The following is a 25,363-nucleotide window of genomic DNA, read 5'->3' as shown; positions in this document are numbered from 1 at the left end:
CTCCCATGAAATTGGTCCCTGGTGCCAAAAAGGTTGGGGACCGCTTAGTTAAACTATTCTTAAATGATGAAGAGAAAATAAAGGTATTGTTTGATTCATGGTCAAAGAAGAAATCACAAGGAAAATACGAGCTTATTTCGAAATGAACGATAATGAACACCCCTCATATAGAAATTTGTGGATAGTTAAAAGACTAGTTAGAAGGAAATTTATCACATTAAAAGCTTTCTTAGAAAAGAATAAATGTTAAAATCAGTGACTTATCCTACCACCTTAAAAAGCTAGAAAATGAAGAGAAAGTTAAACTCAAAGAATGAATAAAGAGTGTGGCAATCAAGTAGCAAATAGAGAAATAAAAGAAATCAATAAAGCCAAAGGCTGGTTCTTGGAAAAATTTAATAACATTGATAATCCCTTGATCAAGAAATAAAAGGTACATAATACAAATTACCAATATCAAGAACTGCACATGGGACATCACTAGACATTAAAATGGTAAGAAAATAATCAATTAGCCAATTAGCAAAATGGGCAAATTCCTTATAAAACCAAACATGCCAAAATTGACCCTAGAAGAAAAAGAACATCTGAATGGCCTTCTATTTGTTAAAGAAAGTGAATCTGAAATAAAAATCCTTCCCAGAAAAGCTCCATGCCCAGAAGACTTCACTGGTGAATTCTACTGAACACTTAAGTAAGAAATGAAAGAATTATACCAACCATACATCATATATTTCAGAAAATAGAAGAGGAGGAATATATATTTACTGGCTTGTTTCCTGAGGGCAGCATAACCCTGATATAAAGACCTGAGAAAGGCATCACAAAAAAAGGAATTGTAGACCAATATGCCTCATGAACACAGGAACATATACCATTGACAAAATATTAACAAAACAAAGACAGCAATATATGAAAATAATAACATGCCACGACTAAATGTGAGTCATCCTAGGAAGGCAAGGTTGGTATAATATTAAAAAATCACTCAATATAAATTGTCACATTCACAGATTAAGATAGAAAAATAGACACGATAATCTCAGTCAATGGACAGAAATTATTTGACAAAATTTAATACCCATTCATGTTAAAACATCCCAGAAAACTACATGTAGAAAAGAGCTTCCACAATCTGACAGAAGACGGCTATGAAAAACTTCCAGGTAATAATCATACTGCCTGAGATATTGCACGTTCCTTACAAAGTTGAGAACAAGGCAATGATGTCTGCTTGCAGTACATTTTCCCACATTTTACTGGACATTTTAAGCCAGTGCAATAAGATAAGTACAAGATAAAGTTTATGTAGGGAGAAACAGAATTGTCCTTATGTGACCTTTACATAATTGCATAGATAAAAACTATTAGAGAAACTAAAAAACTCTACATGAACTAATAAATGAACCTAAAAAGATTACACAGTATAAGGTAGGTATACCAAAACCAATTTTATTTTTATGTACTAGTAAAAAAAATGGAAAGGGGATTTAAAATATTTACAATGATATAATAAATTAATGTTCTTAGAAGTAAATCCATGTAAATCTATAAGACATGCCTGAGAGAAATTAAAGAAGATATAAAAAATGGAGAGATAAACCATGCTCACAGATTGGAAGATTCCATACTGCTAAGATATCTATTTTCCCCAAATTGATCTGTAGATTCACCATAACCCAATCACGATCCCAATCAAAAGTCCCAGATTTTTTTTTGATGAATTGACAAATGATTCTAAAATTAGTATCTAAATGCAAAGAAACTAGAATAGCCAAAACAATTTGGAAAAGAGGAAAAATGTTGGATACCTTACCTAATTTCAATAATTACTAGAAAGCTTCAGTAACCAATGCAGTGTGGTATGACAGAAAACCAGATCAATGCACAAAAACAGAGCCACACATAAACTGTCAATTGATTCTCTGACAGAGGTGCCAAATTAATCCCTATGGTGAAAGGACAGTCTTTTCACTAATGCTGCTGGGACAACTGGATAACTATAATGGGAAGACAATGAACCTCTATCCGTACTTCCCAACAAACATGGGTCTATGAATTATAGACCTAAATGTAAAGATGAAACTACTAGCTTTGAGAAGAAAACATAGATGAATTTTTTGTAATCTTGGATTAGGCAAAAATTTCTTAGAGAGGACACAGAAAACACTAACCATTAAAAAAATGATAAATTGGATTCCAAAACTTAAAAACTTCAGTTCAGCAAAATACAGCACTAAGAACATGCATAGAAAAACCCCAGGCTAGGAGAATAAATAATAATCAGTTGCACTTTTACCTAATAATGCATATGGGAAGTACAATGAAAATAATATTCCATTTATAGCATAATACATAAAATATCTGAATTCCAGGCATAAACTACTAATGATGAAATAAAAGGAAAAAATAACTGGAAAGTTATACTTATGCTTGATTGTATAGACCATAATAAAGATGACAACACTTCCTAATTTAGCAAAGATATTTTAATGTAAGACTAATTAATTTTTCTCAGGATATTTTAAATAACATTTTAAAATGGGATCTCCACACCAAGGAAACATCCCTTTGTTTTTAGTTTATTGACTATTCTTAATAGCACATTTTTATCAGATTGGATTGGGGCAATCAGGAATTCTATAATTGGTCTTTGATTGGTTAGTGACTAGTCAAACTTTCAAAAAAAGGTTAAGAATACCGGAATAAAAAATTAGGCCATGAGCAACTCCAAATACCATAACAAGAAACATAATCTTAAAAAATGTCCTGAAGATGTATGCTTTAGCTGCAGATAAGACACACACTCCTATTATTGTTGAAATTGCACTTTGCAACACAGGGTAGCCTAGCAGATACAATGCCTCGATGGTTTTTTGGTTTACTGAGGGCTTTGAACTGGAAACAAATACATAGGAAATGTGGGCAGAAAAATCAAAAGAAAACCCTATACAAATGACAAGATTAATCATGGATATGGAATCAAGATTGATGTTCCAGAATGCCATGAAACCCGTTACTCCCAAAATCACAGAAGCGATAGCAAAAGTTACCCACAAAGAACACAGCAGGTGAGGGATTAACAGTAAGGAAACAATGAACATAGGTGTTGAGGCAACAATTACATTTCAAACAGTGTTTTCTACTATTGCAGAATACTGATCAAAATATATGAACGCCTGGTTATACACCATTAGGGGAATTTCACACTTTTCGGCCATGTCTCGGAACTGGAGTAACATCAGCTTCTTATTGGTTGAAGAAGAAACACCCATGGTCTGAATGAAGGCCCGGGAACAGATGATTTCCTGTGATGATGTAATGTTAATATCATACATAAAAAGTGGAGAATCTATTACAAAATTGGGAATATTTTTTACAAAAGTTATCATTTACATTGTGATGGTGGTTTTCCATATATTTCACATATTCTCGTAATCAAAACTCTGTAAGATTTTAATCTACATAGTCACTGTTTTCAAAATCTACAAGACATTTTTCCAATTTTTGCCTAGCATCTCCTTCCCAACAGTCAAGAGCTTCAGTAACAATAAGCATAACCCTGGGACCATAAGTTGAAAAATGTTCTTCTTCTACATTAAAATACGGTGTGATGTAGGAGTCATCACTTGCCAAATTTCAGAGGTCTAAACCTTTCTGCACTTGGAAACACCCATATATACTACTTATGATGTACAAAATGTATATAAGCACTACAAAAACTTGGACTCAGTGCTTGTGAGAAAAGGACCAAAATAGTCTCTAAAGAACAAATTCATTGGGCGGATATCAGCTTTATGTTTGTCTCGGAGAGAATTACATGGGAGGCCGCAGGGCTTTTTTAACGAGGAACATTTTTGGTCAGGAGTTTCTGGTTTCTTCAACCAGCATAGACAAACTACTTCTCTATTACCATCCAGGGCCATAAATGCTCCAAAACAGGTGATGTTATAAAAATAACAAAAGAGAAGGGTTGTTCCTGTATAGATGCAGAAGTATTGTACGGACCTGAAAGAGGTCATAATTCCTGTATAGAAGGCCAGGATGTTGGTGATGGTGGTGATTGTAACGGACACTGCCACTTTTGAATAGACATTGGACATCCGTTCTTTTATGCTATCCATGAGGTTGGTCTTCTGCCAGGCAGAAATCATGATAAACATGTCATCGACCCCAACGCCTGTTAAAAAAAGAAACAGAATCTTCATACATATGAACATCCATTAAACATTAAACAGATCAGTTCACACCATTTCTTTGTCCATCTCTTAAGGTCTTATTTATCTTCCTCAATCTGTGTTTTGATACTTCTTTCTGTGATGCTTTCTCTGGTTGCCTCTGAATCCACAACAGAACTTATCGCTCCTTGCTCTGTAGTAGCTCTGTGCTTTGCACGTACTCCTATTTGCACAGAGCACAGTATACTCTACTCCTAGTCATCATTTAGGGTGTTTCAATGATGAGTCAGGAAACCTGGCTGCTGGGTGTTAGGTGAAGTGGGATTAGCAATGTATCCTTGACTCCATTAGAATACTTGAGAGACCATTTTCTCCCATAAACCATTTTATTCTAGTGCACTAATGTTGAGCCAACATACTGTTGCTTAAAATATGAGCTGGATTTATCTGTTCTACAGTTAGCATCTAGCTATCAATGTGCTGATTGTAGAGGCACCCCATAGTTTATAGACACACACACACACACACACACACACACACACACACACACACACACACACACAAATGCAGTTTTCCTGCTAGTCTGTTTTTGATACCCAGAAGGCTATCATTCAAACTTCACTTGCCCAGGTTAAGGCATTATCACAATAAAATGCAGGCTCTCTTGAGATCAGAAATATGCACCAAAGTAAATATTAAGAATCCTTTACATATTAAATGCCTACTAAGGTAATCAGTCTTTTCCACAATGACGTTTCCTGATTGGTTTGGAATAAAGAGGACAGGAGAACATCTGAGGACTTTGAAACCATCAATGAAGGCTAGGAGAGGAGGACCACAGAGAAGAAATGGGATTACAAAGGACAGCATGAGCATGTTGCAGACAAATTTCGTCTGCCTCAAGCTTTCTACTGCTTTCATTCATGTACACCTCTGTTTCTGTGTACATTGATACAAAATCAGTACTTGGAACTAACATGCGGTACGAGGGCCTACACTGACACAGGTTTACGTAGTGTGTCATAAACTGCATCCCGACACTCCCCCTGCTGCCAGCTTTGTGGATTTCAGTTGTATTCAGCTGAACAAAAGGGAAGAATCAGAGGTACTAAGGACGACGAATAAACTCATTGATATTTATTAGGTATTTAAAAACCAGTTTTTTCTTTATAGAACCTTGTTCAAAAATTGTCCTCGTATATTTCTTGAGTTACTGAAATCACAACCCCCACACACACACACTCATACACACACACACACACCTACACTCATACTTCAATGTATACACAGACAGTATGAAGATGCTTTATATTAAATCGGTTGCATAGATTTTAACTATAGTTATGTATGACTGTGGGAACACTGAGAGCTTTCTTATATTTTAAGTGTGAGTGTGTACTAGGAAGGTTTCCTCCACTGTCTCCCCTAAGAAATCAAATATTATTTCTTCCAAGTTGCCTACTTTCCAAAATATAAACATATTTATCTTCTCATGCTTATTGTAAAATAAATCCTGAAAGTACAGGAAAATGCAAAGAAAAAATTTAAACAACTGTAATTCCACCCTTCGGGGATAATCCTTGCTAATATTTTAAGTATAGCCATCCAGAATTTGCTCTATATAAACATACACATATATTTGTATATCTATTTTAAACATCTTGTTTCATAGCTAGCATTTTTCATTTAACACTTTATATCTACCTCTTTTTAAAGAGTGAATAGGATTCCAAAACTTTAATATGCTATGTTTGAGTGGACCGATCCCATGTCGATATGGGATTAGGTTGTTCTTGTTTTTTCCTATTCTAAATCACACTGAAATGAAATACACGTTCTACTTTGTGAGCACTTGTCCAATAATTAGGACAAACTCCTAGAAGTGGAGTTGGCAGGTCAAAGGTATTCCCTTTTAAATTTTTAACTCTTTTGATCTGTTGCAAAGTTGTATTTTAAAAGTGCACCAATTTACAAACTTCCCCCAGCAGAACATGAGTGTTCATTTGCATACAACATTCCCCAAACCTTTAATCTTGCTAATATTCATTAATAACAAAAGAAAACAAAGGTGTCTCACTTTTGTTTTAACTTGTATCCCTTGATTTACTGAAAGGTCAAATATTTTTTCTTATATTTTCAGCGACTAGTATTTTGGATTTTGTGTGTTTGGGGGTGTGTGTGTGTGTGTGTGTGTGTGTGTGTGTACTGCCTGTTCATGTCCCTGGTCTGTGTTTTTCCATTTGGGGTACTAGATTTTTCTAACTCTAAAGACTCAGAATTCCATCTGATTTTCTTCTTTCCTGATGCCCCATTTTGGACCTGTAGAGCCACCTAAATATACTTATTCTGCTTAATGTAACACAATCCCCTTCCATTATCCACCCCACACCCCCACACACACAATGTGCAGCCTCACCTAGAATAAGAAATGGTGAATTTGCAACTATGATCACAAATGGCACCCCAATGTACAACATCAGGCCAAAGCCACTCACCAGTGCCAAGGCAGCAGAAATCACTCCAAAGGCTGCAACCCACATTTTGTTTCGTATACAGTCACACCTGTAAATTTGGAGGGAAAAATCATGGAACTTGTAGTGGTAGCTTCCATACTGAAATTCCAGCAATTCATAACATTCTTGAATTGGACACCTATACAGAGCCCTCTTGGGCAATAATTCTCATACCTGTCTGCTGGAGAAGTTTAATTTCCAGGCACTAGCCCAGATCGGCTGAAAAAAAAAAAGGGAGTTTGGAGACAGAAAATTTGGGAATCTGTACTTTTATCAAACTATACTGGTTGATTCTTACACATCTAGCCAAGCACAAATCCACTGACTGGCATTTCAGGACCACAAAGATATACTAAAACACTGCAGATGGTTAATTCCACTCTGATCTTCAAAGGAGTGTGAATGGAACGCAACAGCAAATGGAAGTACCTATATCCAGTTGTCTTCTCACCCACCTGTGACTCCAGTTAGCCCTAAACATGATCCTAAATAGCTCCTGTATTTCAAAGCTGGTTCAATATGTATCTGGCTAACAAAAAGTATGAAAGCCTCCTTCTAGAAGCAAAAAGAACTACAGCCTGTGGAACAAAAACCACATTCACAGAAAGATAGACAAGATGAAAAGGCAGAGGGCTATGTACCAGATGAAGGAACAAGATAAAACCCCAGAAAAACAACTAAATGAAGTGGGGGTAGGCAACCTTCCAGAAAAAGAATTCAGAATAATGATAGTGAAGATGATCCAGGACCTTGGAAAAACAACGGAGGCAAACATCAAGAAGATGCAAGAAATGTTTAACAAAGACCTAGAATAATTAAACAACAAACAAACAGAGATGAACAATACAATAACTGAAATGAAAACTACACCAGAAGGAATCAATAGCAGAATAACTGAGGCAGAAGAACGGATAAGTGACCTGGAAGACAGAATGGTGGAATTCACTGCCACAGAACAGAATAAAGAAAAAAGAATGAAAAGAAATGAAGACAGCTTAAGAGACCTTTGGGAAAACATTAAACGCAACAACATTCGCATTATAAGGGTCCCAGAAGGAGAAGAGAGAGAGAAACGACTCAAGAAAATATTTGAAGGGATTATACTCGAAAACTTCCCTAACATGGGAAATGAAATACCACCCAAGTCCAGGAAGTGCAGCAAGTCCCATACAAGAGAAACACTGTGAGACACATACTAATCAAATTGGCAAAAATTAAAGACAAAGAAAAAATATTGAAAGCAGCAAGGGAAAAATGACAAATAATATACAAGGGAACTCCCATAAGGTTAACAGCTGATTTCTCAGCAGAAACTCTACAAGCCAGAATGGAGTGGCATGATATACTTAAAGTGATGAAAGGGAAGAATCTACAGCCAAGATGACTCTACCCAGCAAGGATCTCATTCAGATTCGATGGAAAATTAAAACCTTTACACACAAGCAAAAGTTAAAAGAATTCAGCACCACCAAACCAGCTTTATAACAAATGCTAAAGGAACTTCTCTAGGCAGGAAACACAAGAGAAGGAAAAGACCTACAATAACAAACCCAAAACAATTAAGAAAATGTTAATAGGAATATACGTATCGATAATTACCTTAAACATCAATGGATTAAATGCTCCAACCAAAAGACACAGACTGGCTGAATGGATACAAAAACAAGACCCATATACATGCTGTCGACAAGAGACCCACTTCAGACCTAGGGACACATACAGACTGCAAGTGAGGGGATGGAAAAAGATAGTCCATGCAAATGGAAATCAAAAGAAAGCTGGAGTAGCAATATGCATATCAGATAAAATAGACTTTAAAATAAAGACTGTTACAAGAGACAAGGAAGGACACTACATAATGATCAAGGGATCAATCCAAGAAGAAGATATAACAATTATAAATATATATGCACCCAACATAGGAGCACCTCAATGCATAAGGCACCTGTTAACAGCTCTAAAAGAAGATATCGACACTAACACAATAATAGTGGGGGACTTTAACACCTCACTTACACCAATGGACATATCATCCAAGATGAAAATTAATAAGGAAACACAAGCTTTAAATGACACAACAGACCAGATAGATTTAATTGATATTTATAGGACATTCCATCCAAAAACATCAGATTACACTTTCTTCTCAAGTGTGCACAGAACACTCTCCAGGATAGATCACATCTTGGGTCACAAATCAAGTCTCAGTAAATTTAAGAAAATTGAAATCACATCAAGCATCTTTTCTGACCACAGTGCTATGAGATTAGAAATGAATTACAGGGGAAAAATGTAAAAAACACAAATGCATGGAGGCTAAACACTATGTTACTAAATAACCAAGAGATCACTGAAGAAATCAAAAAATACCTAGACACAAATGACAATTAAAACATGACAATCCAAAAGCTATGGGATACAGCAAAAGCAGTTCTAAGAGGGAAGTTTATACCTATACAAGCCTACCTCAAGAAATAAGAAAAATCTCAAATAATCTAACCTTACACATAAAGGAACTAGAGAAAGAAGAACAAACAAAACCCAAAGTTAGCAGAAGGAAAGAAATCATAAAGATCAGAGCAGAAATAAATGAAATAGAAACAAAGAAAACAATAGCAAGGATCAATAAAACTAAAAGCTGGTTCTTTGAGAAGGTAAATAAAATTGATAAACCATTAGCCAGACTCATCAAGAAAAAGAGGGAGAGGACTCAAATCAATAAAATTAGAAATGAAAAAGGAGAAGTTACAACACACACTGCAGAAATACAAAGCATCCTAAGAGACTACTACAAGCAACTCTATGTCAATAAAATGGACAAATTCTTAGAAAGGTATAACCTTCCAAGACTGAACCAGGAACAAATAGAAAATATGAACAGACCAATCACAAGTAATGAAATTGAAACTGTGATTAAAAACCTTCCAACAGGGGCTTCCCTGGTGGCGCAGTGGTTGAGAGTCCGCCTGCCGATGCAGGGGACATGGGTTCGTGCCCCGGTCTAGGAAGATCCCACATGCCACGGAGCAGCTGGGCCCGTGAGCCATGGCCGCTGAGCCTGCGCGTCCGGAGCCTGTGCTCCACAACGGGAGAGGCCACAACAGTGAGAGGTCCGTGTACTGCAAAAAAAAAAAAAAAAAAAAATCTTCCAACAAACAAAAGTACAGGACCAGATGGCTTTACAGGTGAATTGTATCAAACATTTAGAGAAGAGCTAACACCCATCCTTCTCAAACTCTTCCAAAAAATTGCAGAGGAAGGAACACTCCCAAACTCATTCTATGAGGCCACCATCACCCTGATACCAAAACCAGACAAAGATACTACAAAAAAAGAAAATTACAGGCCAATATCACAGATGAATATAGATGCAAAAATCCTCAACAAAATACTCGCAAACAGAATCCAACAACACATTAAAAGGAGCATACACCATGATCAAGTGGGATTTATCCCAGGGATGCAAGGATTCTTCAATATATGCAAATCAATCAATGTGATACACCATATTAACAAATTGAAGAAGAAAAATCATATGATCATCTCAATAGATGCAGAAAAATCTTTTGACAAAATCCAACACCCATTTATGATAAAAACTCTCCAGAAAGTTGGCATAGAGGGAACCTACCTCAACATAATAAAGGCCACAGCAAACATCATTCTCAATGGTGAAAAACTGAAAGCATTTCCTCTAAGATCAGGAGCAAGACAAGGATGTCCACTCTCACCACTATTATTCAACATAGTTTTGGAAGTCCTAGCCACAGCAATCAAAGAAGAAAAAGAAATAAAAGGAATACAAATTGGAAAAGAAGAAGTAAGACTCTCACTGTTTGCAGATGACATTATACTATACATAGAGAATCCTAAAGATGCCACCAGAAAATTACTAGAGCTAAGCAATGAATTTGGTAAAGTTGCAGGATACAAAATTAATGCACAGAAATCTATTGCATTCCTATACACTAATGATGAAAAATCTGAAAGAGAAATTAAGGAAACACTCCCATTTACCAATGCAACAAAAAGAATAAAATACCTAGGAATAAACCTACCTAGGGAGACAAAAGACTGGTATGCAGAAAACTATAAGACACTGATAAAGAAATTAAAGATAAAACAAACAGATGGAGAGATATGCCATGTTCTTGGATTGGAAGAATCAATATACTGAAAATGACTCTACTACCCAAAGCGATCTACAGATTCAATGCAATCCCTATCAAATTACCAATGGCAATTTTTACAGAACTAGAACAAAAAATCTTAAAATTTGTATGGAGACACAAAAGACCCCAAATAGCCAAAGCAATCTTGAGGGGAAAAAAACGAGGCTGGAGGTATCAGGCTCTCAGACTTCAGACTATACTACAAAGCTACAGTAATCAAGACACTATGGTACTGGCACAAAAACAGAAAGATAGATCAATGGAACAGGATAGAAAGCCCAGAGATAAACCCCCACACATACAGTCACCTTATCTTTGATAACGGAGGCAGGAATGTACAGTGGAGAAAGGACAGCCTCTTCAATAAGTGGTGCTGGGAAAACTGGACAGGTACATTTAAAAGTATGAGATTAGATCACTCCCTAACACCACACACAAAAATAAGCTCAAAATGGATTAAAGACCTACATGTAAGGCCAGACACTATCAAACTCTTAGAGGAAAACAAAGTCAGAACACTCTATGACATAAATCAAAGCAAGATCCTTTTTGACCCACCTCCTAGAGAAATGGAAATAAAAATAAAAATAAACAAATGGGACCTAATGAAACTTAAAAGCTTTTGCACAGCAAAGGAAACCATAAACAAGACGAAAAGACAACCCTCAGAATGGGAGAAAATATTCACAAACGAATCAACGGACAAAGGATTAATCTCCAAAATATATAAACAGCTCATGCAGCTCGATACTAAAGAAACAAACCACCCAATCCAAAAATGGGCAGAAGACCTAAATAGACATTTCTCCCAAGAAGACATACAGATGGCCAAGAGGCACATGAAAAGCTGCTCAACATCACTAATTATTAGAGAAATACAACTCAAAACTACAATGAGGTATCACCTCACACCAGTTAGAATGGGCGTCATCAGAAAATCTACAAACAACATATGTTGGAGAGGGTGTGGAGAAAAGGGAACCCTCTTGCACTGTTGGTGGGAATGTAAACTGATACAGCCACTATGGAGAACAGTATGGAGGTTCCTTAAAAAACTAAAAATAGAATTACCATATGATCCAGCAATCCCACTACCGGGCATATACCCAGAGAAAACTACAATTCAAAATGACACATGCACCGCAATGTTCATTGCAGCACTATTTACAATAGCCAGGTCACGGAAGCAACCTAAATGCCTATCAACAGATGAATGGATAAAGAAGATGTGGTACATATATACATTGGAATATTACTCAGCCATAAAAAGAATGAAATCAAGTCATTTGTAGAGATGTGGATGGATCTAGAGACTGGCATACAGAGTGAAGTAAGTCAGAAAGAGAAAAATAAACACCGTATATTAATGCATATATGTGGAACCTAGAAAAATGGTACAGATGATCCAGTTTGCAGGGCAGAAATAGAGACACAAATGTAGAGAACAAACGTATGGACACCAAGGGGAGAAAGCAGTGGGGTGGTGGTGGTGGTGGTGTGATGAATTGGGAGATTGGGACTGACATGTATACACTGATGTGTGTAAAACTGATGACTAATAAGAACCTGCTGTTTAAAAAAAATAAAAATTAAAAAAAAAAGTAAAGCCTCCTTCTAAAAGATTTTCATACTCTCCTCTGATGGAGAAGTGGGCTCTAGAGAAGTGGCTACTAATTGCAAAAAATATGTGATATGTACTCCATTTTGAGTAACACAAGCTATGCCTGTTTCTTGGTTGGACCAACAGAAATGGGAATACATACACAGCAATTAAGGAATGGGTTTAACACTTTTCCTCCCAATACTCATGACTTTACATTTTAAAATACTGACAACAGCCTCTGGTTTTCTACTTTACTCATTTGCTAACTGCTCCAAAACAAATGACTGATACCTGCCTCTAGATATTTTTAGCAGGAGAGAGAAACTAAGTCTGGTTTGAAAACTGGGAGAGTCAACTAAGCCAATGGAGCTACTGATTCCAAAACAGCAAGAATATAACTAAAGACCTTATTCAGGCAGGACCACATTAAAATAGCTAAACTTTCTTATTACTACCAGAAAAAAAAAAAAAAAAAAGAACCTACACTGTGCCTGTATCTCACTTTTTCTCAAACTGCTGATGTTGTCAGTTAAACTCAGGGCCCAAAAATACACACACACAACACACACACACACACTCACACAGTCTCACTCCAGAGCAAAAGTAAATGTCTTCGTTATGACAAACTTTGATTATAACAAACACTTCTTAAAGTAACAATACTGGTTTATAGGAGTTTAAGATAAGAAAGTAACACAGATGAACTGTGAAATCAGAAAGATTAATGATGATAAAAGCTACATGTGACATGTTTATCCCCATTCCCTCTTTCAGGTTTCTGGATTTTGTTGGTGTAAATTTTTCAGAGGATGGGGGAGTGAGGTATGTTATTGGCTAGAGTGACTTGACTTTGACTAGTTGCTGTGTTGACTTTTTCTAAATGACCTTTATTTTAATGTTCAATAGGCAACGGAGGGAAGATGTGAATGTAGAGCACTGTTTGGTGAACACACTTGCAGATTTTCTAGTCCCCAAGAAGGACCTTGGTTAAGCAGTTTATCAGAATGACTTAGGAGAGTCTTAGAACTTTAGATTCCTACAGTCCTGGAACACAGCTCTGCAGATTCTGATCTATAGGTTTGTAGAGAAGCTGCAGAATCCAAGTGTCTAAAAATGTCTTCATATGATTCCAATGCTCAGGCAGTTAGGCATCACTGGCAGCAAAATGGCCAATTTTCTGAATTTTCTATTCATTTAAGGGGAGGCTAAATTAGAAATCATCCCACTTAGAATACAATCTACGTATACGCTTGGTGAGGGATCCACATCTTCCTTGAAAGATGATGATGTCTATCAAGACTAAAGAATAGTTTACAGTGTATTTGAATCCGAAAGATTCTCCGGATTTTTTTCTGAAATTGATCTCACATTTGGTGTAAGTTTTGTCATTTCCAAAATGTCAGACAATTTTGAAATAGTCTGGAAGCTCAACATACCAGTACTTACTATACAATGAAGTTCAATTTGGAGTATACCTTTTGAGAAAGTCTTACTACTGTTTAAATGACTTCACTGCAAGACAGTAAATATGGAACCACAAAATGTGTTTGAATAATGGTTCTGTATGAGGTAAATGCATGTAGGCAAGGAATAACTTTCATATATAAGTGTGTGAGACAGGCAGGATGGGGATATCTTAGGGACTGTCTAGGAGGCCCCACCCAGAACAGAGATAAGATTCTCAGTGATAACAGAGAACTGGGAGTGAGAGATGTCAAGGAACTTACAAAAGCTCTCACAGGAAAATCAGTTGTATATTCAAACCCAGAAAAAGCATCTATTAGACCATCACTCAGCATGTATGGCTTGAGAATCTTCCTCTTCCCTTTCCTCTTCTCCTTGGGCATGTTCCAACCCAGGAACTAGTACAGCAAGATAAGAAGTGATAGAAGAGGGCAGGGAAGCCCTTTTTTCCCCATAAAAGGCTTTCCCATGCAGTGTGCTCCAGCTAAGAGAGGGGGAAACCTCAGCTTCAAATCAAGTTACCACTTTTTGTTTATTACATGGACATGGACATTTTAATTCTGATTGGAGGACTCTGTCTTACCTAAGAATGACAATGAAAGTCACAGGGCCTGCCTCAGTTTTTATGGGGCAGAGGAAGAACTTGCTCTACCTACAAAACCTAAAGGGAACAGAGGGAGATGAAAATAAAGTTGCTTTATGTTTACACCTCATGTGTCCTGTGTGTCCAATATGTTGGTTATATAAGCATAAAAAGTCTTCAAAGACAAATGTAAGTCATTTTCTAATTGCCTTCAATATAAGATTTTCTGCATTACTGTTCACAATTATTTGCTACAGATAAGCAAGAATTGACATAACTTTGTATATTCAGAACCAACTATCCAGTAGAAGACTTTTGTCAAACTAGTTCTTGGTACCTTATAGATTCCGTACTAATTTAAAAAATTATTTATCCTACTAACTTTAACACGGCTGAATTTTGCTTTCTTTCCTCCCCCCTCCCTCCCTTCCTCCCTTCCTTCTTTCCCTTCTTCCTCCTTTTTTCTTCCTTCTTTTTTCATTTCTTTATTTTCTAAGGGATGTGATCTTCCTCTCCAGAATAACAAAGTAATAAATTAGCTTACTGACTCTACAGATGCACCCGGTGTGGTTACGTCCCTTTACCTATTGGAGCCTCACATCTTTCTCCACCTTAAACTAGAGAGTTAAATTATATCATTTTCCCCCAAACTTATGTACTTATGAGAATAAGTTGGAGAAATTTTTGAAATATAGATTTTCAGACTTAGCCTCCAGATACTTGATTCAATAGGGCAGGGCCTCAGAATATGTGGTTTTAGGGCTCTCTCTGTGACTCTGATGTGAGAATCATTAGAATAATATTATTTGTGAGGTTCTTTCTACATCTAAATTCTACTTTGTTCTTGGCTTATATTTTTCATATTTTAGCTTTCCGGCCATAAGAGCTCAAACTAACCCTAATGCCTAGATAACAAGTGCTTAACAAAGTAAACTCCACACCAGAACAATGGAGATGCCCGTGTCAATTAAATTAGAGCTTACTTTTTTGTATAGTTAAAAGTACTAGTTCAAATTTATAATAGAAATAAAGACTTGTTTCTTAGCTCTATCAGCATATCTGCCTCCAAATGACACAACTAATCATAACTGGCAAACATGTAAGGTAATAAACATATACGAAACAAACAAAACCAGCCAAAAGTTCTTGTTACTATTCCATTTGATTGCATACTATTGCTAATGGGCAAAATTTGTTTTAAGTCATTAGGTTTAAAAAATAAGAGTTTACTGCTAGACATCAGAAAAATGTAGAGTAAGAATTTTCCACTTCTTGCCTCCCAACCGATACATAGAAAAACAAGCAGAAGTTGTCAGAACCAACTCTGTGATCTCTGGAAAACAGTCAAAAGTTTACAGAGGGCTGAAAAAAAAAAAAGGCAGGGGGCCTTTAAAACAGTAGGAAAGTTTGTAGTGAGTTTATATGCCCTACTTCACCTCCCTCTCTGGTGGGATAGAAGTTTTAAAGTGGCAGTGACAATAAAGTGGCAGATGTGTTAAACTGGTCATAGTCTTAAAGTGACAAGAGTCTTAAAGCTAAGTCTTAAAGCAACAGCAGTCTTAAAGCATCAACGGCCCATGTTACCAGTGTGGGACTATGTCCTTATTTCTGGAAGGAGCAGAGCAGACCTTATTCACGTAATATTTTATATATCAGTTCTAAACTGCCTAGGGACTACCTGAAGGACTGATGCAAGGCACGCCTCTGTTTTGTCTAACACAAAACTCAGGTTGAGAAAGGTGGAAACACCACAAACTGAATAAACAAACTTCACATGCATAGGGCAAAAGATTACAGCCCAAACATACAAAAGACTGCCTAAGGCAGAAGCTGGGGAGCATTTCTCTGGGAGTTTAGAATATTCACAAGTGCCTGTATATACTGGGGAATTTAGAAAGTCACCCAGGGCAAGATATAATGCTCAAAAAGGACTTAAGACACTAAGCTTTTCACCTATGGCTAATCCCCAGTCATGGCATAACCCTGGGTAAGTGTTGAAGGAGAGTCCAGGCACACAACCATTTTGAAAAGACTGCGAGAGCTCCTGGAATGCAAAGAAATTTCTGTCAAAACACTAGCTGAACACAAGCTAAGGAACGGCACTTCAGTGACAACATAAACAAGGAATACAATCTTTGCAATAATAGTTTGGGAAAGTCACTAAGAAGATCAACTACTACAGTATTAAACAAACAAGCAAACAAACATCAGGAAACCCTGGGGAGGTAGGAAATCTGATTTCCAGTTACCACATTATAATAGTCAAATGCCAAGTTTTCAACAACAACAACAACAACAAAATCCCAAGGCAAACAAATAAATAGGAAAGTATTGATCAGGCAAAGGAACAAAATAAATTGACAGGAAAGACAGAGACAGGACCTAGTAGATAAAGACTATAAAATGCTGTCCTAAATAAGCTTAGAGAACTAAAGGTGAGCACTGACAAGGATATAAGGAAAATAATGTATGAACAAAGTGATCATTTAAATAAAGAGATAGAAAAAAAACTTAAAAGGAACTAAAAGTCTAGAGCTGAAAAGTACAACTGAAATAAAAAACAAAACACTAGAGATGTTCAATAACAGATTTAGCAGGCATAATAAAGAACCAGTGAACTTGAAGATAGGTCAATTGAAATTACTGAGTCTGAGAGGCTGAAAGAAATAAGAAGTGAAAAGTACCTCACTGACCTGTTAGATTCCAGCAAGCAAACCCACATACATATAATGGGTGTCCCTGAAAAAGAAGAGAGGGGAAAAAAGGCAGAAAGACTATTTAAAGAAAAATGACTGAAAACTTCCCAAATTTGATAGAAGACATGAAGCTACAAATCCAAGAAACTTAACAAATTCCAAGTAGGATAAACTCAAAATGATCCACACCAAGAGACATTATAATCAAACTATTGAAAGATGAAGACAAAGACAGTCTTGGAAGCAGCAAGAAAGAAGCAACTGATCACGTACAAAGGATACTTAATAAGTATCAAGGTTGATTTCTCATCAGAAACCATGGAGGCCAAGGGACAATGGATGATATTGAAAGTGTTAAAAGAAAAACCGATCAACTTCAAGGCAGTGTCCAGAAAACTCTCCTTCAAATATGAAGGAGAAATTAAGACATTTACAGATAAAGAAGAGCTGAGGGAATTTGTTATCACTAGGCCTGTCTTATAAGAAATGCTGAAGGAACTCCTTCAGATTGAAATGAAGGAAAAAGAAAAAGTAACCGAAGTCATGAAGAAATACAGATCTCCAGTAAAGGTAAATACATGGGCAAATACAAAAACAAGTATTATTGTATTTTTGGTTTGTAACTCTACCTTTTACTTCCTACAGAATTTAAAAGACAATGACATAAAAATAACTATAAATCTATGTTATAGTGCATACAATTTATGACAACAACATAAGGGAGGGAGGACAGAGATGTATAGAAGCAGCATAGTTAAAAGTTAAGTAGGTATTAATTTAATATAGATCATTTTAAATTTAAGATGTTATATGAATCTCCATGGTAACCACAAAGAAAGTCTCTAAAAACCATCACAAAAGGAAATGAAAAAAGAATCAAAACAGCTCACTAGAAAAATAGAAACTAAACATAAAAGAAGGCATAAATCAGGAATTCACTGGTACAGTGGTTAAGACTTGGAGCTTTCACTGCCTGGGCCTGGGTTCAATCCCTGGTCAGAGAATTAAGATCCCACAAGCTGGGCTTCCCTGGTGGTGCAGTGGTTGAGAGTCCGCCTGCCTATGCAGAGGACACGGGTTCGTGCCCCCGTCCGGGAAGATCCCACATGCCGTGGAGCAGCAAAAAAAAATAAAATTTAAAAAAAAAAAAAAGATGAGTATTAAAGAAAACATCCCACAAGCTGTGCAGCATGGCCAAAAAAAAAAAAAAGGCATAAGTGGATGAAATGAAGAACAATAAGCTATAATATATACAGAATACAAACAGCAAAACAGCAGGAGCAAGTCCTTCCTTGTCAGCGATTATTTTAAATCTAAATAAATTAAACTTTCCAATCAAAAGGCAGATATTGTCAGAATGGATAAAACAGCATGATTCAACTATATGCTGTGTACAAGAGACTCACTTTATATCCAAAGACATGAATAGATTGAAAGTTAGAGGATTTAAAAAGATACTCCATATGAATAGTAACCAAAAGAGATCAGGGGTGGCTATACTGATATCAGACAAAAATGGACTTTATTTCAAAAACTGTTAAAAGAGACAGAGGGACACTATATATTGATAAAAAGGTCAATGAATCAGGAAGATATAACAACTATAAACATAAATTAACCACAAAACAGAGACCCAAAATATATGAAGCAAATATTAACAGAATTGTAGAGAGAAATATATAGCTCTATAGTAATAGTTGGCAAATTCAATACATCACTTTCAATAATGGATAAACATCTAGGCAGATAATTTATAAGGAAAATGAAAACAAACATACAAAATACCATAACTTATGAGATGTAGTGACACCAGTGCCCAGAGGTAAATTTATAGCTACATTAAAAAAGAGAAAAGATCTCAAACCACTTTGTGGATTTAGACATCTTGTGGAACCAGAAAAAGAAGAGAGAACCTAACACAAAGCTAACAGAAGGAAGAAAATAATAAAAACTAGAACAGTGATAAATTGAGAATAGAAATTGAGAATAGAAAAACAATAGACAAAACCAACAAAACCAAAAGTGGTTATTGAAAAAGATCAACAAAATTGACAAACATTTATCTAGAGTGACTAAGGAGAAAATAAAAAAGATACAAATAACTAAATCAGATATGAAAGTGAGGACATTACTACTGAACTTACAGAAATGTAAAGGATTATAAGAGACTACTATTAACAACTTATGCCAACAAACTGGATAACCTAGATAAAACGCACAAATTCCTAGAAATACACAAAGACCTAAACTGACTCAAGATGAAATAGAACATTTCAACAGACATGTAACAAGTAAAAGGATTGAATCAGTAATCAAAAACCTCCCAACAAAAAAAGTCCAGGACCAGATGGCTTCACTAGTGAATTTTACCAAACATGTAAAGAAGAATTAATACCAATCCTTTTCAAACCCTTCCAAAAAGTTGAAAGGAAGGGAACACTTCCTAACTCATATGATGAGGCCATCATTACATTGATATCAATTCCACACAAAGGTATCACAAGAAAGCTACAGATAATACCTCTTATAAATATAGATACAAAAATCCTCAACAAAATTCTAGCAAACACAATTCAATAGCATATTGAAAGGATTATACATCATGACCATATGGGATTTACCCCAGGAATGCAAGAGTGGTTCAACATGGGAAAATCAATCAATGTAATACGCCACACTAATGGAACAAAGGATAAAAACCACATGATCATCTCAAAAGATGCAGAAAAGGCATTTGACAAATTCCAATACCTTCTCATGATAAAAACACTCGAAAACAAGGAATGGAAGGAAAGTTCCTCAGAGTTATAAAGTCAATAATGAAAACTGCATAGCTAACATCATACTCAATGGTGAAAAATGGAAAGCTTTCCACCTAAGATCAGGAACAAGATAAGGATGCCCACTTTCACCAATGATATTCAATATTGTACTGGAAGTGCTAGCCAGAGCAATTAGACAAGAAATCGAAATAAAAGGAATTCAAATTGGAAAGGAAGAATTGTAACTATCTCTTTGCACAGATTATATGATTATATATATGAAAAATCCAAAGACTCCACAAGAAAACTACTAACGTTAGTAAACAAATTCAGTAAATCTGCAGGTTATAAGATAAACACACAGAATTCAGCGGTTTCTATCCATGCACAATGAACAATCTCAAAACGAACTTAAAGAAGTAATTCCATTTAGTGTTTTAAGTAATGAAATACTTAGGAATGCATTTAACCAAAGAAGTGAAAGACGTGTATGCTGAAGACTACAAAACATTGATGAAAACTAAAGAAGACCTAAATTAATGGAAAGACATTCTTAGTTCATGGGGAGGAAGACTTAATATTGTCAAAATGACAATCTCACCTAAGCAATCTACAGATTCAACACAATCTCTATCAAAATTCCAATGGCGTTTTCTTCCAGAAATGGAAAGGTCAACACTCAAATTCACAAGGAGCCCTGGATATCCAAAATAACCTTAAGATGAAAAAAAAATGGACAGCTGAGATTTCCAGATTTCAAAACTTATAAAAAAGCTACAATAATTAAAACAGAGTGGTACTAGTATATGGATTGACATATAGACCAATGGACTAGAACTGAGCGTCTGGAAATAAACCCATACATCTACAGCCCATTGTTTTTTGACAAGGATGCCAAGTCCATTCAACTGGGAAAGAAGAGTCTCTTCAACAAATGGTACTTGGACAACTGAATTTCCACATGTACAAGAATTAAGTTGGACCCCTACTCCACATCACATACAACTATGAATTAAAAATTGCAATCACCTAAATTTCAGAGCTAAAACCATAAAACTCTTGAAGGAAACACAGGGTAAATGTGCATGACCTTGGACTTGTCAATGGATTCTTAGATATAACACCAAAACACAAGTAGCAAAAAGAAAAATAAATATGTTGAATTTCATCAAAATTAAAACTTTTGTGCATTAAAGGACATTATCAAGAAAGTAAAGAGATAATCTACAGAGTGGGAGAAAATATTTGCAAATCATATATCTTGATAAGGATTTAATATCTAAAATATATAAAGTACTCATCAAAAATAGGACTCAACACAACAAAAGGACAAACAATTTCATTAAAAATAGGCAAATGTGGGAATTTCCTGGCAGTCCAGTGGTTAGGACTCCACGCTCTCACTGCCAAGGGCCTGAGTTCAATCCCTGGTCAGGAAACTAAGATCCTGCAAGCTGTGTGGCACAGACAAAAAAAAAAAAAAAAAGGGGCAAAGGACCTGAATAGACATTTCTCCAAAGAAGATATACAAATGACCAGTAAACACATAAAAAAGATACTTAACATCATTAGTTACTAGGGAAATGCAAATCAAAACCACAATGAGATGTCACTTTACACCTACAAGGATGGCTATAATCAATAAAACAGAAAATAAGTGTTGGTGAGGGTGTGGAGAAATTGGAAAACCTACACATTGCTGGTGGGATATAAAATGGTGTAGCTTCTGTGAAAAATAGTTTGGTGGTTCTTCAAAAAGCTAACCAGAGAATTATCATACAACCCACTAATTCTACTCCTAGGCATATGCTGAAAAGAATTGAAAACAAGTTCAAACAGAGATTTGTACACCAACGTTCATTGCAGCATTATTCACTATAGTCAGAAGACGGAAATATTCCAAGGGCCCATAAACAGATAAGTAGATAAAATGTGGTATATACATAAAATGGAATATTATTCAGCCATAAAAAGGAATTCATGCTACAACATGGATAAACCTTGAAAACATTATGCTAAGTGAGATAAGCCAGTCACAAAAGGACAAATATTGTATGATTCCACTTATATGAAATCTCTACAATAGGCAAAATCATGGAAACAGAAAGTAGATTAAAAAGTAACCAAGACTTGGGGGAGACAATGGGGAGTTATTGCTTAATGGTTACAGTTTCTGTTTGGGGTGATGGAACATATTTATAAAGAGATAGTTGTGATGGTTGCACAACAGTGTGAATGTAATTAATGCCACTAAATTGTACACTTAAAAATGGTTTTTAGGGACTTCCCTAGTGGTCCAGTGGTCAAGACTCCATGCTCCCAGTGCACGGGGCCCAGGTTGGATCCCTGGTCAGGAAACTAGATCCCGCATGCCACAACTAAGAGCCTGCATGCCACAACTAAGAGCCCACATGCTGCAAATAAAGATCCCATGTGCCGCAACTAAGACCTGGCATAGCCAAATAATTAAATAAATAACTGTTTTTTAATGGTTTTTAAAATGGTACATTTTATGTTACATATATTGTGTATACATTATATACATATATATTACCACAATAAAATATTTTTTAAAGTTAGTGTTTAAAAAACTAATAAAATTCTTTTATCTGTAGCATGATGTGATTGCAAATAATATGATTAGAAGGTATGCCAAGTGAAACAAGGGGATCACTGTCATAGAAGTTGGCTCAAATTCCAGTTGTCTAGAAAGTGATGTAAAGTAGACCATCTGCCACAAAACGATACTCAGATAAGTAACTTTTAATTCCGATATTGTGTGTGTTACAAATGATATTGAAACACTATAGCTTATTGACTGAAACGTTAAAATTCAGTAAAGAATCAAACTATGTGGATTATGATTTTAGAATAAAGAAGGTAATAAAGATTTGCTTCTTCCCACAAATCTCTGGCATGCTTTCCAAAGTTTATTTCAAAAATCTAAAGTTTAAAACTCCTGAATATATGAAATCTGAATCTTATATAAAAAAATCATTGATAACTATAGACATTTTGGCTTTTCTAAATTTTTATTAGGTTGTTATCTTTTACTATTTTAACTGCACAAATATCATTTCATTAAGGACTGGGTATTCAAAGGCTTTTTCCAGAAGGTGTCTCACTTTCACCAGTTTTGTTCAGAGTATTAGGTTTGCCAGCCCAGCAATTACTGAACAGCTAACATGTGCCTGGCACTATGCTATAATTTACTTTTAAAATGCTCAGCATTCTTTTTCAACAAAACCATGGAACTTTTGCTTATAGATTTTTTTTTTTATTCCACTGAACTCTAAACAAATTTTAGGGGGCTCCCAGAAACAGCAAAGACTTTAACTAAAAGTAAAAATTTCAAAGTAATTTGACCAGAAAACCAAACTAAACCTTAAGATCAATGTCTGTACTGAACAGAACAACCTTGAGGATGTACAATTTGTGTTTTTCAGCAAAATGTTACCAAGGATTTAAGATTTCTGGCTTTTTTTTTTTTTTTTTACGTCTTAGCTCTCTTTTTTATTTTATTTTTAAAAAATTTTGTTGTATAGTTGATTTACAATTATGTGTTAGTTTCAGGTGTACAGCAAAGTGAATCAGTTATACATAGGCATATATCCACTCTTTTAGATTCTTTTGTGGCATTCTTCAGTGCGCTATGTTAAGAAAGTTGGATTAAGGACCAAATACAGCAGAACACACCCAGCTTCAAGTCAAGGGCTCCATCAAGTAATTAGGGAGTGCTGTTGGAAAAGTCTTCTTATCCCTCCCACCTTCTCCTGGCCTCCCTGTAAAGCCCCAGCCGCTAGGTACCTGGATCTTCTTCAAGGCCAGACTCTTTTCAAGGTTGCCAACTTGGTTCAGGAAGTGGATCAGCCACGCCTTGCTGCGTTCGCTGTCCTCTCCTTCGCCAGTCTTCAGGTAGTACTGCAGCCGCATGGCTTTGGCCTCCAGGAGTAACTGGCTCAGTCCCATGCTCTTGCCTAACACAGTTCCTCCAAGGATGTTGGCCAGGTACACGACCTGGCCGGCTAGGCTGTAGACGGGGAAGGTGATGTTTTTCAGGTTGAGGACACTGTTCGTTTTCCAGGCGAACAAGAGTGGGTGGAAGGGTACACAGTAGCCCTGGTTCTTCGAGTACACCTCATTGTAGAGGATCTGGGTTCCGTTTGCCTGTGTCACAGTCAAAGCCTGAACCGCGTCGTCCACTTCATTAATTTCTGATAAGATTTCTTGTTCCAGCAGCGAGTTGGTGTTGGAGACCACTAGAATGGAAGCATAATTGACCCCGGTGCTCTTCCTGGCGATGGAGAAGAGACTGGAGTCGTTGGCGGTGAAATGTCCCTGCACGAAGCGTCGCTCAGCCTTCGCGGGGCTCCCTATCGGGGTGTACTGCTCCTCGACGTCTTCTTCTTCCTTGGGCAGGTGAATCAGGCCAGCGCCGAGGACGGCCGTTAAAACCATGGGCAGCAGAAAGAAGATCCAGGGGTGCGAGCCCACCTCCCATCCCAGCCGCCGGAAGGCCCGGGAGAGCGGCACCTCCAGGCAGTCGGTGTGGCAGCGGGGCCTCTCGGACACTCCGTTCTCAGACTCCGACGCCGGCAGAGGCTGCGACTCCGGCGGGGCCCCTGCGCGCTGCCCCGCAGCCCAGCCCAGCTCGAGCTCCCGTCCCGGACCCGACGCCGAGACCGGCTCCGGCTCGGGCTCTGCAGCCGGGAGAGGCTCGGAGCCGGGCCCTGCCGGCGGCTGCGGCCAGCTCTCCGAGTCCGGCCCCGGCCCCGCCTCCGGCCCCTGCGCTACGGGCCCCGGTTCCTGCCCCGCCTCCCGCCCGGGCACCGCCTCTGGCGCAACCTTAGCTGCATTAAGGCTCATTTCCGGGAAGGAAAGGCGACGTTCTCAAACAGGACAGCAGATTGGAAGGGCGCTGCTGGACGGAGCGCCCATCTCCACCCACCCGACGGTTTCCTGGAGAAATTCTGAGGGAGTCTGTTTGAGCCCAGGCTGCTCGCGCCGGGAGGCTGGAGCTTTGCTGGCGGCCACATGGTAGCCTAACCAGCCCCAAATGTGTCCCTGCGCCCAGCCTCTCACGATTCAGTGAATACAAGAAACACGTGTTACAGGCGAATGGAATCGTGCCTGTCCTACAGGACTCACAATTTATTGGCAGAATTTGGCTGGTTCACGGTCGCGCCCCCCCCCGCGCGCGCGCGCGCGCGCACACACACACACACACACACACACACACACAAATGGCACAGATATGTCATGTGTTCTAAGTGGCAGCTTTTACCTTTGGGCGGATCATCCAGAAGCATGGTTCTCAGGGTAAGGCTTTGGTGAACCTGGTACACCTAATTTAGTTGTTTTTATTCTTTAACTACAGACATAACATTCTCCT

At 37.2% G+C, this 25,363-nt stretch overlaps 1 protein-coding gene across 1 annotated transcript; it reads right to left on the bottom strand.

The window, feature by feature from the left end:
* Positions 1–379: 379 nt before the first annotated feature.
* Positions 380–25,008, bottom strand: LOC137206765 (patched domain-containing protein 3). The gene is given in 6 exon segments (XM_067705845.1): positions 380–3,387; positions 3,389–3,722; positions 3,725–4,180; positions 6,595–6,745; positions 22,586–22,702; positions 23,779–25,008. Coding segments are annotated over 6 exon segments (2,376 nt in total). The 5' UTR covers positions 24,838–25,008; the 3' UTR covers positions 380–3,128.
* Positions 25,009–25,363: the final 355 nt, after the last annotated feature.

This window comes from Pseudorca crassidens, chromosome 1 (genome assembly GCF_039906515.1).
Source record: "Pseudorca crassidens isolate mPseCra1 chromosome 1, mPseCra1.hap1, whole genome shotgun sequence".
Classification (NCBI taxonomy): domain Eukaryota; kingdom Metazoa; phylum Chordata; class Mammalia; order Artiodactyla; family Delphinidae; genus Pseudorca; species Pseudorca crassidens.
This window is presented reverse-complemented; position numbering and strand designations above follow the sequence as displayed.